We start from the raw sequence: 14,296 nt of genomic DNA on the forward strand, positions 1-14,296 counted from the left end.
TATATGTATACATATACATCTCTCTCTCTCTGAAAGTATCTGTCATTACAGTATCGAAATGTGATTGTTTCAGTTAGTAGAATAGTTTCATTTTTTAAAGTGAAAGTATTTGACATGAGTGTTTTTGTTTCACTTTTGACACGTAATACTTAAATAGTGGAGGAGATATTATGTTGCCGTGGGCTCGAACTCTGCAAGAAGTTAAAATTTTTTTTTACTAAAACACAACTGGAACCCTAAGTAAGGCATGTGTAAAATTTGAATGAAATTGGTTGCGTAGTTCTCGAGTTTTAGGGATTGACACAGACAGACAGACACACATTCTCATTTTTATATATATAGATAACGTTTCAGTGTGTCAACTGCAGCCATGTTGGGGACCATTTCGAAGAGTTTTAGTCGAACAAATCAATACTAAACTTTTTTTTTAAAGCCTAGTGCTTATTCTATCGGTCTCTACCTGGCTGGCTCTAGTGAAACCGTCCCACCCATGCCAGCATGGAAGGTGGACGTTAAACGATGATGATATATGTGTGTGTTTCTCCTCACTTCCCATCTCATACTCTGGTTCCTGTTGCTTTACTTTTAACAATCACTTCTATCCATCCATCATCTCTGCCCACTATTGCTGGGAGGGGAGGTCATGGGGGTAGAGTCTTTAGGCATCTCCTCCATAGGATCCTGTCAGAAGCAACCCTCATTAGATTCCAGCACTACTTATGTCTTTTCTATATTTTCTCTATAATTGAATCTAAAACAGATGTCTGATACAGTTGTACTTTCATTTCCAAGCTGTAATCACTGCTAGCTATTTCTACTCTGATGGCTACTTATGAATCCCTTTTCAGTTGATGGATCCAAATTATGGTTTCTATGTGTGGCCTTGTGCAGTTGTACTAGCACAGTATATCTGGTATTTCCAAGATCAGGTTGAAGGCAGAAGGATATTGGAGGTAAGATATCTCTCTTTGTTACTATAGAAAATTCTTTGAGGTTAAGAAGTTAGTTTTTGTCCTGTCACTGAATTGTACCTGTGACACAAGACACTTAACACTTGAATGTTTAGCATTGTCTGCCCAGATTAAGCAGATCTATGTTCAAAAGCATTTCAACTATGGACCATTCCATTGTATGATAGTTGTAAATCAGTGGTTCTCAATACCACAGGGGTGGTAGTGGGACCAAAGAAGGGCACTGGATGGCTCTGTGTTCCCACCCCATACGACTGCCCCACTTGTCAGTGGTGCATCCTCAGATTTACACAAAAGTGCTTGTGCAAAAAGAAAACATCCTGAACTACATTTCTTGAAGTCATATCTTTCAAATTTTCAATTTTCTTCTCAAAACAAGAACAAAGAACAATAACAAATTAAAAAAAAACTCAAATGTTTATATACTGAAGCTTGTCAGAAAATATTGGAAGAGATAATTGAGAATGAAAAGAAATGGTACTAAACAAAAATGTCAACAACAACAATAAAGTAAACCAATAAGCAGTGGTGATGAATAAACTCAAGCATCCACTCCAACTGAACATGCTTTGGTTTTTCTCAGATGAGAAAAATTTCTGCCAGGGTCAGATAGAGAACGCACAGAACAATCGTTGGCTTGCTGTGTCCCCAAAACATCTGAGAGTGATAAAAATCAAACATCCAGTCAACATGTTGGTGTTTGGACTGATCACTAGTGAAGGTGACATTATGCCTCCACTCATCTTCCCACATGGCCTCAGACTTGACACGGGGGCCCACATCAAGTGGCTGGAGGGGCAGTGCTGCTCTGGGTCAAGAGGGTGGCTACTGGAAGACCCTGTCTGGCAACAACATTCTGCACCATGCTACACAAGCAGGAGAACCCAGTCATGGCTGTATAACAATTTCTATGACCGTATCACCCCTAACTCCCCAGACTGCAACCCCCATGATTATTATGTGTAGGGCGCAGTTAAGAGACCAACAAAACTCCTTGTAACACCAAAGATGAACTGAAGGCAAGGATTATGGCAGCATTCACCAACTTAAACAAGGAGACCATCCAGAAGAGTTGCAAGAGATTCGTGGTTGAAACCAATGGACGATTTTATTGAATAAATTTACTCTTTAGTATTTCAAGATATTTTTATGTAATTTTGGTAAATATATCTGTTAAAATGAGATGTCAGTGTTATTTTCATTTTTGTGTAATTTAGATGACAGTATATTCACCTCACCCTGTGTGTATATCCCAAGGTAAATACCACAGTATTCAGTATTGTAACAAAACATCCATGTTAAGATGGATATAAAGATTGTTTTTTGGTATTAATATTGCTTCTGTTGCTCATAGTTAATTGATTAATTTCACTGTTATTATATTTCAGTTGAGTGCTGGGACTGCTTTGCCAGGAATTGTTGCAGCCAAATGCAAGGCAGAATCCGTGGTTCTCAGTGATAGTTTTTTATTACCTGACAGTCTGCGACATTGTAAGAATTGCTGTGCTGCCAATGAGCTGCCAGATTTACCTGTTATTGGTATTACATGGGGGCTTTTTTCACCTGACTTAATAAATCTTGCACCAGTTGATATCATTCTTGGTTCTGACTGTTTTTATAACCTGAAAGGTAACTCCTCATTTATTATTTTTTTATTATTATTATTATTATTGTTGTTGTTTAAGGCAGCGAGCTGGCAGAATCATTAGCACACCAGGTGAAATGCTTAGCGGTATTTTGCCTGTCGCTATGTTGAGTTCAAATTCCGCCGAGGTCAACTTTGTCTTTTATCCTTTTAGGGTTGATTAAATAAGTACCAATTAAGCATTGGGGTCGATGTAATCAACTATCCTCCTAGTAGAAAGGGTTATTATTGTTTAAGGTAGCGAGCTGGCAGAATCATTAGCACATAAAGAGTTGGAATAAACACCACAAGGCATTTTATCTAGCATTCTAATGATTCTGCCAACCCACTAATAAATAATAGTATGTATATATATTTTGCTTTGGTTAACATTATCTCCAGAATTCCAATCAAAAATTCATTGTTAATTCCAGACTTTGAAGACATTATAGTAACTGTATCATTTATTTTGGAGAAGAACATTGAATGCCAGTTTTGGTGCACTTATCAAGAAAGAAGGTAGGTTCACATGATATTTTTAAAATGGTTATTTGGTCATTGTACTGCGGCTATGCTGGGGGTACTTGCTTGACACTTGATGTTGGTGTGTTCACATCCCTGTAACTTAGTGGTTCAGCAAAAGACACTGATAGAATAAGTACTAGGCTTACAAAGAAGTCCTGGGTTCAATTTCTTTGACTAAAAAACCCTTTATGGCAGTGCTCCAGGATGGCCACAGTCAAATGACTGAGACAAGCAAAAGAATAAAAGAATACACACACATAATTTAACATGAGCTTTCTAAGCTGGCATAGGTTGGATGACTTGGCAAGTCATAAGGCCATGTCAGGCTCCAATGCCAGCTTTGATATGGTTTCTATATCTGGATGCCCTTTTTAATGCCAACCACTTTACAGAGTATAATGGGATGTTTTTCATGCTATTGGCGCTAACAAGGTTTCTAAATCATCATTGTCATTGCTTAATGTCTGCCTTCCATGCTGGCCTGTGTAGGACAGTTTGACAGGAGCCAGCCAGGTAGAAGCCTGCACCAGACCTCTGTGTCTGTTTTCGCAGGATTTTTACAGCTGGATGCCATTCCTAACACCAACTACCCAGCGCAGTGGACTGAGTGCTTTTTATGTGGCACAAGCACAGGCAAGGTTACAGTGTGGACAAGATGCTTTTTAAGTGGCACCTGCACTGACAGGGTCACCAAGTAACTTGCAAGACAAGAGGGAAGGGGGCAAGTGCCAGGGCTTACCCTTGATGTTTGAATGTCATGTTGTAAGTGGCAGGACATTGCCAAAGAAGCAGGATTAGAGGGTGGGGAGGGGGATGCAGTGAGTGGTGAAAACCTGGGTATATAGGGTGGTAGGGGCTACCGGATAGCAGTGATATTGAGAAACAGGGCTGTGAGGATAGGAGTGGGAGGTAAGCATAGTGCATGATGGAGGAAATGTGAGGAAAAGAAGAGATGTAATTTGGGTTGTTGGGGTAGAGAGTGTGAAAAGTTTTCTTGTTGCATGTAGATGGAACCCACAGCACTTCTAGAATTCAGTTTTGTTGTTGTGGGCAGGTCTTCTCGAGAACCTCATATCACCAGACACCGCGATCCATTGCCATTTCCTCAGTGAAGCCCAACATCCGGAGATTGGTCCTTCCTAGTTCTTCTTCCATGGGCACCATCCACTTTCAGTGATTGGCTCTTCTTTATGCAATTGTCCTCAGTGTGTGTGTGTGTATGTAAAATATATATACATAGAGAGAGAGAGAGGAAAGCAAAGCAAAAAGAAGAAAATGCTTTACCTGTCTACACAATGATATTGCTTAGGTAGTGATGACATTTGGTATCCCTACCAGAGCAGATAGAAAGGAAACTGATTCTAGAGACTTGCTTTTTTTTTTACTTCTAGCAGCTGTTAATACTTCTGTGGCAACCTTGAAGAATGATAACTTGCTGTACTATCAAAGTGACTGGTTACTTTTTCAATAACTGCTCTGCATTTTAATTTTCAGCTCAGACCAATCTATAGAACCTCTACTAAAACACTGGAATCTGAATTGTTGTCAAGTATCTCTGGCTGAATTCCAAGCTGATGGTCCAGACATTGCCAATTCGGGCCTCCCAGGAAATCATACCATTCAAATGCTGAAGATATTTAAGAGAAAGCCTAAGATTGGATGAAGCTGCTTCCTCCATACCCACTTCTGCAAATGGTGACATTTGTTGGCATTTTCCAGCCAACAAACTGTCTGCAAGTTTTACTTGAAAGACAGACAAGGGTTAGCAACAAGAACATCTAGCCATAAAAATCCTATCCTTTTCTTCATCATCTAACCCATGCTGGCATGGAAAAAGATGTTAAACCAACAAATGAATGAATATGACCAGGATCTTGGATTAACACAATATGTATCAGGCTATGGCGTTAGTGAAAAAGAGACATTTAGGTAGGTAAGTACTATGAATACACTTGCTACAATGGGGAAGTCTTGGATTTGTAGAACAAAGATAATCATTAAATTAATAATGGATATGTTTGAAATGAGGGGGGGAAAAAAAAAAGTGTCTATCACCTGTCCATTTCTTTCAAATCCAAAGTGGCAGAAGAATAACCATTCAACTGTAAAATGGCTTAAGTCCAACAGGTTGTCAGCATTCAACCATGAACAGGATTAAGTGCCTGAATCTTCTGCTTAACCAATGGTAGTGACTAATGTTGGAATGTGCCTCAAATAACAATACAAGAGACTTCAGGAATCAATAAAGAAGCCTCTACATAGTCACTGACCAGATAGATATAGCTGCCATATCTCCCTCATACCATCTTGAAAGAAAGGAAGGATAACATAGTTTTGTGGAGGGTGGAAATGAGGTCATAGCTGGAGCACTTTTAAGGTTAAAAAAAAAAACTGAAATAATGAAAATTGTTTGAATTCAGCACAAACATTTCTCAATTATACAAGCCCCACCTCCAATTCCTTCCATTATTGTAGATACCCAATTTAGTAGAGTGCCTTATCAACCAAGAGATTGTTGACAACAGATTATGTACTGTCAGTGTGTTCAATTTATGAACAAGATTGAACTTATGGAATTTAATCTTGTTACTGTAAGGAGTGGGAACACTATAAAATTAAAGAGGAATTTATTGGTTTGTAGTGTTGAATTCAATTCCTTTCATAAAAGTTACCTGGAAAGTAGACTGGTATTCCATCCTGGAGATGCCTCCCAGCTCTGTGTACAAAAGAGGGCAGATCCTTTATACATGGCTGCATTTTTTTTTTTTTACTAGGGTACTTATTAATGACTAAATATGAATCAAACCACCATATGTTTGGTGTTGTTACCAAACTGAGCAGTGCCGCTTCTAGACATGGTTCATGTAATGTAACTTGGTCTTGTGATAGACATGTGTAACTGACTGCATTAAATGTCAATGACGCTAGATTTTTTTTTCTTGTCTACTACCATACAGTAAATATGCCGTGAGGTTTCATTGCATTGGTATGGCAGAACGTTTGCAATCAGCAAGTGCTTAAGGAATTATGAGTAATTAAAGAACAAAAAAAAGCAACACGTTTTACCTTGTTTTTAATATTTATTAAATTCTGGATAAAATTTCGAACTTTGTATTTTTCTTCAGAAAATTGAAGTTTTTCTAGTAAGGCAATAATTAGAACAATCCATTCAAGGCAGTCATTTGTTTCTCTCCCACTCACCTAATAAACAAAACAGTTAAATAACAAATATATCTATATGATGGTGTTTGTGTCTTTATTTCTTTATTACCAAACAAAATTGCTTAAGCTTACTAAAAAGGAAACAAATTTACCCAATTCCCCAATCAACACAAATAAGGAGGGTCATTTTGAAAAGGCAATTCATATAATTATAAATAAAATATGTTAAGTCATATAAATGTATATATAACAAAAATATTTTAATTAAACTTTATATAAATCTACTGGAAATTATATTGCTTGACCAAAATGAATTTTTAAGAGAGCCTGAAGTGTAGCTTGTGACAAAGTTTTGGTAACAAGCCAAATTTGTAGATATTTAATGATAAATCTTAAATACATGAGAAATAAAATGGTCAATTTTTTTTAATACTGGACAACAGAGTATCTGGAATAGTGAGACTAAGCATTACCAACTATTGGAGCAGTCAAATATTTGCCATTTTTATTCCTGCCATTATTTAAGACAACTTATTCCCTATCATTTCACACATTTCCAATGACTTACCAATTCTGAAGGTTTGAAAATGCTAAATATTTAATTCAGGTTAAACACCACATATGGACAGGCTGAGAGAAAAAAAATGAAATGTATTTATCTCTACAAACACAGACAGCTAAGTGAACAAAGACAATGGAGAATTAACTGTCCTGTCCAAATAAAAGAAAGACGGTATGAAAGAACAGAACAAATGAACTTGTAACCAAATACCTTTTCACATTTTGATGCAGTATAAATTAGGAGGGAGAGAAAATATTTTTGAAGAAATAGTAGCACAATTGTTTTGTGATGATAAATGTTAAGAAATGCTGCACTTAATGCATCCCCCCAAAATAAGGCATCAGTATCCAAGACTTTGGATGTATGAGTTAAGATTTAGTGGTGGTAGGGAAAGACCCTATAAGGCCACACTCAGTCATAAAGACTTGTTTTTAAGGCAACTGTTGAAGTAGCACATACAATTATTGAGATCCACAAGATATGTGTAAAATGAGTGTATTTAGGCACAAAACCAGAGAACAATAACTTGTGTGTTCATGTTGGTCCAAATGTCATTAGCAGCAAAAGCAAACTGGTTTCTACTGACAAAAATCAAACTGTATTCTTGGTTTGCTGTGGGCTAATTTTTCTACTGGCAAAAGGCTTACTTTTGTCTCGTAGGTGGGGAAATTTAGTCAATTGAATTGGCCTACAGCATATTAATGGTACTTTGTACTGCCCTATACATTGTTACAATTTCAATGAAGAAAAAAATACTGGCAAACTTAATACTGCTCGCTTCGCTCCACTTTTTTTTTTTTTTTTTTTTTTTTTTTGTTTTTGTTTTAAATAATGAAAAGAATATATCTTCAAATGCAACTCTAAAATATAATTAACATACATCCTTTGTAGATATCTTTCTCACATAACATAATACAACCTGAATTTATAGATTGTCTTTGATAAAGAATGTCACTGAACATTTCTCAATAATCTATGGACATGTGCGAGTGGCACATAAAAGACACCATTTCGAGCGTGGCCGTTTTCGTGCGGGTGACACGTAAAAGCACCCACTACACTCCGAGTGGTTGGCGTTAGGAAGGGCATCCAGCTGTAGAAACTCTGCAAAATTAGATTGGAGCCTGGTGTTGCCATCCGGTTTCACCAGTCCTCAGTCAAATTGTCCAACCCATGCTAGCATGGAAGGCGGACGTTAAACGATGATGATGATGATGATGATGATGAATTATTATGAGACCTGTTATATGCTTTATTACAAAAAATAAACTAAAACAAAATTAGTTTTAACAACCTGCGAAAAATCTTCACAGATATGGTTAATGGACAAACTGACAACTTGCTTAGTTTTTTTTTTGCATTCAACAAATGTTTTAAATATAAGATTGATTCTTCTTTTGCATCATTCAAATAAAGATTCTTCAAACCACTTGATCATGTATATATATGTGTGTCTATAGATCATGTATATGTGTGAATGGCTGTGTGTATATATATATATACACACACACACATACATGTGTGTGTGCATCATATCCCTTTTAGTTTAACATGAGAATAATGGCTCCAACAATGGCAAAACAGAAATTTCAGTTCATCCATTCACTTACTTGGATCTTAAAAAGAGAAAGTGACTAGTTTCTCATTCAATCGTTTAAGAGTTTGATAGGGAAATTAATGAAGGACATCATCACACCCCAACTTTTTAGCTACATTTATCCTCTATGTCCTTTTATAGCCATGTTTTGGGAGGCGGGGATGATGTATTTGTTCTGTATGGTCTTTTTCTTCTCTTCCTTTGCTCTGTCAAGTTCTCTTCACCTTTTGATGTAATGCTTGTGGCATCTTAATGGCCCTAGTTTCCATTTACAAAACTGTCTTTATTTGAAGAGAGAGAACGTAAACTATTTGCAATTTCTCTGCAACAGAAAAATTTAAAGAATATACATATATGCACACAAACATGAATACTTTACAAACCAACATTTTGAACTCCCAAGAATATCAACCCATTCAGTAAACAGGAAATATTAATGAAACCAATATAGAAACTTCAAAAAATTGTTTGAGTTGACGGATATGGAATACTAAGAGAAGATTGTAATTTTCTAGAATTAACCTTAACTTCAGAGTACATTTATGCTTCAATCTCCAATCAGCATATTTCTAGATATGTACATACCTACTGACTGAATTTTCACACTAGGCACCTTTATTTCTGAAATGAATGCAATAATGTCCATCTCCAGTAGGCCAAATGATAGTGGATCAAAAAATTAGTCTTAGTTTAAAAAGGTACTCTTTTACTGACCCAAGAGGGATGAAGGGCAAAGTTGACCCCCAACAGGATTTAGTCTTAATGTAGAATAGCATAACTAAATATCCAACAACATAGACAGAGAGATGCATATTTTGGTTGAAATGTATAGTCAATAAAAATGATGTTAGTACATGACATGATTACTTTATTGGCCCCAGATTGATGGAACACCAAAGTTAAATCTGGTAGACATTTTGTCTGACACTATAGTCCCCATTCACTATATTTAATAAAAATAGTAATAATAATAAAAGTAAACTTACTTTGATAAATAAAAAAATATATAGCCAGAATCCTGACGAGTGTTTTGTACTTCAGTTTCGTTAGTTAACTGTACTTCTTTGTCGTCAAAGGAATACCATTTATTGGTCTGTAAATCTAAAACTTCACTTAAATAGTGTCCTGATGTGAAATAAAGGAAAAAAACATTTAGACATTTAAAAGAGAAAAGAAAAGTATATACAACTCTGACATGTCTTGCAGTTTAATTTTATCGGCCAGTGAAGTATAAAAAGCAAAGCTGACCTGGAAGAATTTGAACTCAGACTGTTAAGAGATGTGACTAAAGACTTCTCCCAAATATCATAACAAGTAGATGTTACACATTTCATCAATTATCCTGTTTGCTTCATAACTTCAGTCTCTGATGTTGAAGTAAAGCAGTCCACATTGTTCATCAACGAGTCAAAAAATATGTAACCTTGGGAGGCCATCGGCACAGAAAAGAACCCCTTCTGAGCCCAACACCTCATTCTTCACCATCTTTCTCACTGTCCATTCTTTGATGTTCCTCAACCAACTTTATAGGTTTCTCAGACATCAAAACAGTTATTAATTTTTAGAAATTGATTTCTTAAACCAGTTACTTAGATATTCATTACATACACTGGGCTGAGTACAATAGAAATACATACTCTTACTCACGGGTACACAGATATGTAATTTCTTTTAGATATTAGAATATAATAAAGTTTCTAACAGCAGAGGCACAAGGCCTAAAATTTCTGAGGGGTGAGAAGAGTCTATTACATCAATCTCAGAACTTAACTGGTAGTTTATTTTACTGACCCTGAAAGGATGAAAGCAAAATTAACAAGGAGAAAGAGGGGAAGTGAGTTTGAACCTAGAATGTAAAGACCCACAAAGCATTTTGTTCAACACTAATGGTTAGGCCAATCCATGACCCCGACACTTAGTGCTGCCAGTCTACTGACCAAGTGAGTCACACATTTTATTTCCACATAATGCTGAAAGATCAGAGAGTATATCAAAGATGCTCTAAGCTTGAATTGCTATAAAAACTAATGCGTTTTCTGCCAGAATGTGAGGGAAGATGTCCCAAATGAAAAGTGTCAGCCCAACTATTTCAACCTGGCCATGGTGAAATGAGGTATTTGAGATTAACTGTACACATTATTGATGACTTACACTCATGTCTGTCATCTTGCTGAAGACAGGTCTGCCACATATCTCATTCCATCAGCAACATTTGCAGTACCACTGTCTTCTTTCCGAGTCTTGACAATAGTTTTCATAGGAGATATGGCTCACCCTCCTATGGATTGCTTAGCAGTTAATGGCATGGCACACCAAATACACAATGAAATGACTTGCAGTGGATTTGAAAAAGACCTATGAGTTTTAAGTCCAATATGTTATTTATTTGATCCAATTTTACATTTTAAATCAAAGATTGAGTCAAAAAAATTAAATAGTAGCCAAGTTGGCCATCAGAACACAGCATTCTTAAACTCTCCAGTTAAACAACCAATTGCTTTATTCTCTCATTTTAAATGGAGCAGGTATCTTACATGACATAACAAGCATTATGATCGAACTGGTGTGTAGGGAGGAGAAATCAAAAAAGAGATTTGAGAAAGCAGAAACAAAATGAAGGAAGAGTTACTACAACTTACCAGAAACAGATGTATTTCCAATATGTGCAACAACACTGACAAGTTGGTAGGACTGAGGTAAATTACCTTCCTGGAAAAAACAAACAAAAACTGCATTAGACTTAATGTCTCACCCAACCAGACAGACAACATGGAATTTATGAATCCTTATTTTAATTACTAAATATTTGTTGACGTTTGTCCACCTTTTTAATTGGTAATACATTTATCCTGCTGGGTTTCCCTGAATCACATTTACTAAGTGTGCCAGTTTAATTGCTGACATTTCAACCATCTAACAAGTTGTACTAGATTACATGTAACACAATAATGAAGACAACCCATATAGGAAGCCAGTGGGAAGATAAAATGCAACCAGTTCATTCTGTGAAATGAATTATGTGAGTAAGAGCATCTAGCCACAACAATGGACTAACAAGTTTTGTCTGCAGATCACAGTAAGTAGTAAGACACGAGAGAGAAACATTAATTCACCCCTCTGTAATATAACAAATAAGGTGAGTTAAACTAATTAAATATAAGTTTCAAGGAGCTGACCATAAAAGTTTCTTTCAAAACTAAGTTTTAGTTTGAGAAAGAAGTAGTAATGCTTTGAATATAATAATAGTTGTAATTAATGTTGTTAGAACAGAAAAAAAAAAGGAAAAAAAGAATTACCACAGAATTAGTTTTTAGTATTTCAATTTCTTCTTTTGACCGTTTCAACGTTTCAACAGAAACGCCAAATTCTGCAGGAGAGGGCTGAAGTTCATCATCATTATTTAAATCTAGGAACAAGAATAATGATCTTAAGTTTTTTTTCTTTTTTTTTTTTGCATATTATAAACACAAAAGACAAATTTTAAGTAAAGATTTGTTACTGAACGACCCTCTGCCTATCTCCTCTCTTTGACTGGTAATTATTTTTTATCAAATCTGGAGACAAAAGGCAGAACTTAAGGTTCTGAATCAAAAAAAAAAAAGTAAAAGAGTGTAACAATATCACAAAGTACAAACATGCATGTATGTATGTGTGTGTGTTTTATATCTTTTACAAAAAAATTGTCAGTGATGGTGAGAAGAGTGAAATCCATAGAAATTGAAGTCAAAATCTCAGCAAATAGATCAATACAAACTTTACTCACCATAAAGACTCATAGCTTTTGCTTTCTTCAGATCTTCCTCTTCTTGGTTAACGCCAACCTAAAGTGAACAAATATTTTCTTTTTTGTTATAACAAGAAAGCATATTGATGGATAGAAAAGTACATTAGTCTCATGTATATATCATCATTTAACATCTGCTTTTCATGCTGACACAAGTTGGACGGTTTGACATGGAGCTGGTCAGCTGTGAGCTGTCCCGACAAGGTTTCTACAGCTGGATGCACTTCCTAATGCCAACCACTTAACAGTGTGCTGGGTGCTTTATGATTATATATATATATATATATATATATATATATATATCATGTAAACTTCTACTTTTCAGATATTCTATAGCTGGATGCCCTTACTGTTGCCAAGCAAAATAATATTTTCCCATAGCTGGACATGTTTTCACAGAAGATTGAAAATGAAGGACACTGCTTGTATTACAATCCCATGGCATCAAGACAAGGAGACTCTCTCTCTCTCTCTCTCTCATACACACACACACACTTTAGGCTTCTCTCACTTTCCATTTACCACATCCACTCACAATGCTTTAGTTGGCCTAGAGCTATAGTGGAAGATACTTGCCAGAAGTGCTACTCAGTGGGACTGAAGTCAAGACTACAGAATTACAAAAGGAAATTTCATAACCACAGAAAAGATATTGGGGGTTGAAGAACAGATTGCATATGCTCTATAATAGGATCATGTACAAGTATTTATCTTGTGAAATTATGTTATCAACTTCTTAATGAGATTTGTATAGATATTTTCGCTTAAATATAATTAATTACATATAGCATCATATATGGTAACCTGTAACTACAGAAAATTTGTTGAACAAATTGCTAAAGCAGGTTAAACAGACGCGAGTTAAATCTTCTGGAGAGGGTGCTAGTCTACTGCTGATACATATATGAACATTTGTTAACTTTCCACATTTTGCACCAACCCAGCTGACAACAATAAAGAATTACAAAGAAAGTTAAGCAATCTACCTCAAGATCCACAACAGGTATGTTATTGCTGTTGGTTTTGCCATTAACTTCACCATTTTCATGAGGATTGTTTACTAGAACCGGGATCAAACTTGGTTTTGTCTTGCCGTTTTGTGTAGGTTGTTGATTCTCTTTGTTTTCTACATCATAACCTTTAATTAAATAAAAATAAGAAATTTGTAAGAAAACAATGGAGGTGGAAATTCATAAGTATTTTGTAATGAGGATAATATACTCACGCTTGTGTATATATATATATATATATATATATAATTTAGAGAAAAACCACTATCAAATAATTCAATAATGAAGAATATAATTCATACCCTCCATATATATATTCTTCATTACTGAATTATTTAATAGTGGTTTTTCTCTAAATTATATACATATATTTTATATTTCTAAATTTGATTTAGTTTTGCTAAATTGAATTTTTTTCCCCCTGTAAGTTTGGATTTTATTCCATATATATATATATATATATGTGCATATGTGGGTATAGGACGTGGCCAACAGTAATCATGAAATACGAAAACAAATTAGTTAAATACACAAATAATGAGAGAGAAAGGACAAGTAATACAAAGAATGACCCTTCATCAGTTGTAGCCAGTAATTTGAGGAGAAGGGATTAGTTGATACCTGAAACACCAGAACTTTGTTTTCATCACTACCAGAGAGATGAAAGGCAAAATTAGAAGGAACAGGATTTGAACTCAGCATGTAAAATGCTAGAAGAAATAACATAAGGAATTTTTCTGTTGCACTTCATGATTCTACAAACCCACCACCTTTCATCATCATCATTTAACGTCCGCTTTCCATGCTAGCATGGGTTGGACGATTTGACTGAGGACTGGTGCAACCGGATGGCTACACCAGGCTCCAATCTAATTTGGCAGAGTTTCTACAGCTGGATGCCCTTCCTAACGCCAACCACTCAGAGAGTGTAGTGGGCGCTTTTACGTGTCACCCGCACGAAAACGGCCACGCTCGAAATGGTGTCTTTTATGTGCCACCCGCACAAGAGCCAGTCCAGGGGGACTGGCAACGATCTAACTTGGCTTGCCGGGTCTTCTCAC

The 14,296-nt window shown here is 35.9% G+C and overlaps 2 protein-coding genes across 3 annotated transcripts in view; one reads left to right on the forward strand and one right to left on the reverse strand.

Moving 5' to 3' along the window:
* Positions 1-6,359, forward strand: part of LOC106871333 (histone-arginine methyltransferase METTL23) — a 9,126-nt gene extending 2,767 nt beyond the window's left edge. Inside the window, exons 2-5 of the mRNA XM_014917733.2 lie at positions 849-953; positions 2,360-2,600; positions 3,030-3,114; positions 4,615-6,359. Coding sequence (XP_014773219.1) covers positions 849-953; positions 2,360-2,600; positions 3,030-3,114; positions 4,615-4,783 — 600 coding nt within the window. The 3' untranslated portion in view covers positions 4,784-6,359. The remainder of the gene's footprint in view (positions 1-848; positions 954-2,359; positions 2,601-3,029; positions 3,115-4,614) is intronic.
* The window catches only part of LOC106871321 (ubiquitin carboxyl-terminal hydrolase 37), a 20,572-nt gene continuing 12,456 nt past the window's right edge, over positions 6,181-14,296 (reverse strand). For both annotated transcript variants that reach the window (XM_014917712.2, XM_014917710.2), the window contains 6 exons: positions 13,212-13,363; positions 12,205-12,262; positions 11,738-11,847; positions 11,081-11,150; positions 9,428-9,566; positions 6,181-8,763 (listed from right to left, as the gene is read on the reverse strand). In XM_014917712.2, the coding sequence (XP_014773198.1) occupies positions 8,700-8,763; positions 9,428-9,566; positions 11,081-11,150; positions 11,738-11,847; positions 12,205-12,262; positions 13,212-13,363 (593 nt within the window). In that variant the 3' untranslated portion in view covers positions 6,181-8,699. The remainder of the gene's footprint in view (positions 8,764-9,427; positions 9,567-11,080; positions 11,151-11,737; positions 11,848-12,204; positions 12,263-13,211; positions 13,364-14,296) is intronic.

Source organism: Octopus bimaculoides, chromosome 10, assembly GCF_001194135.2.
Source record: "Octopus bimaculoides isolate UCB-OBI-ISO-001 chromosome 10, ASM119413v2, whole genome shotgun sequence".
NCBI lineage: Eukaryota > Metazoa > Mollusca > Cephalopoda > Octopoda > Octopodidae > Octopus > Octopus bimaculoides.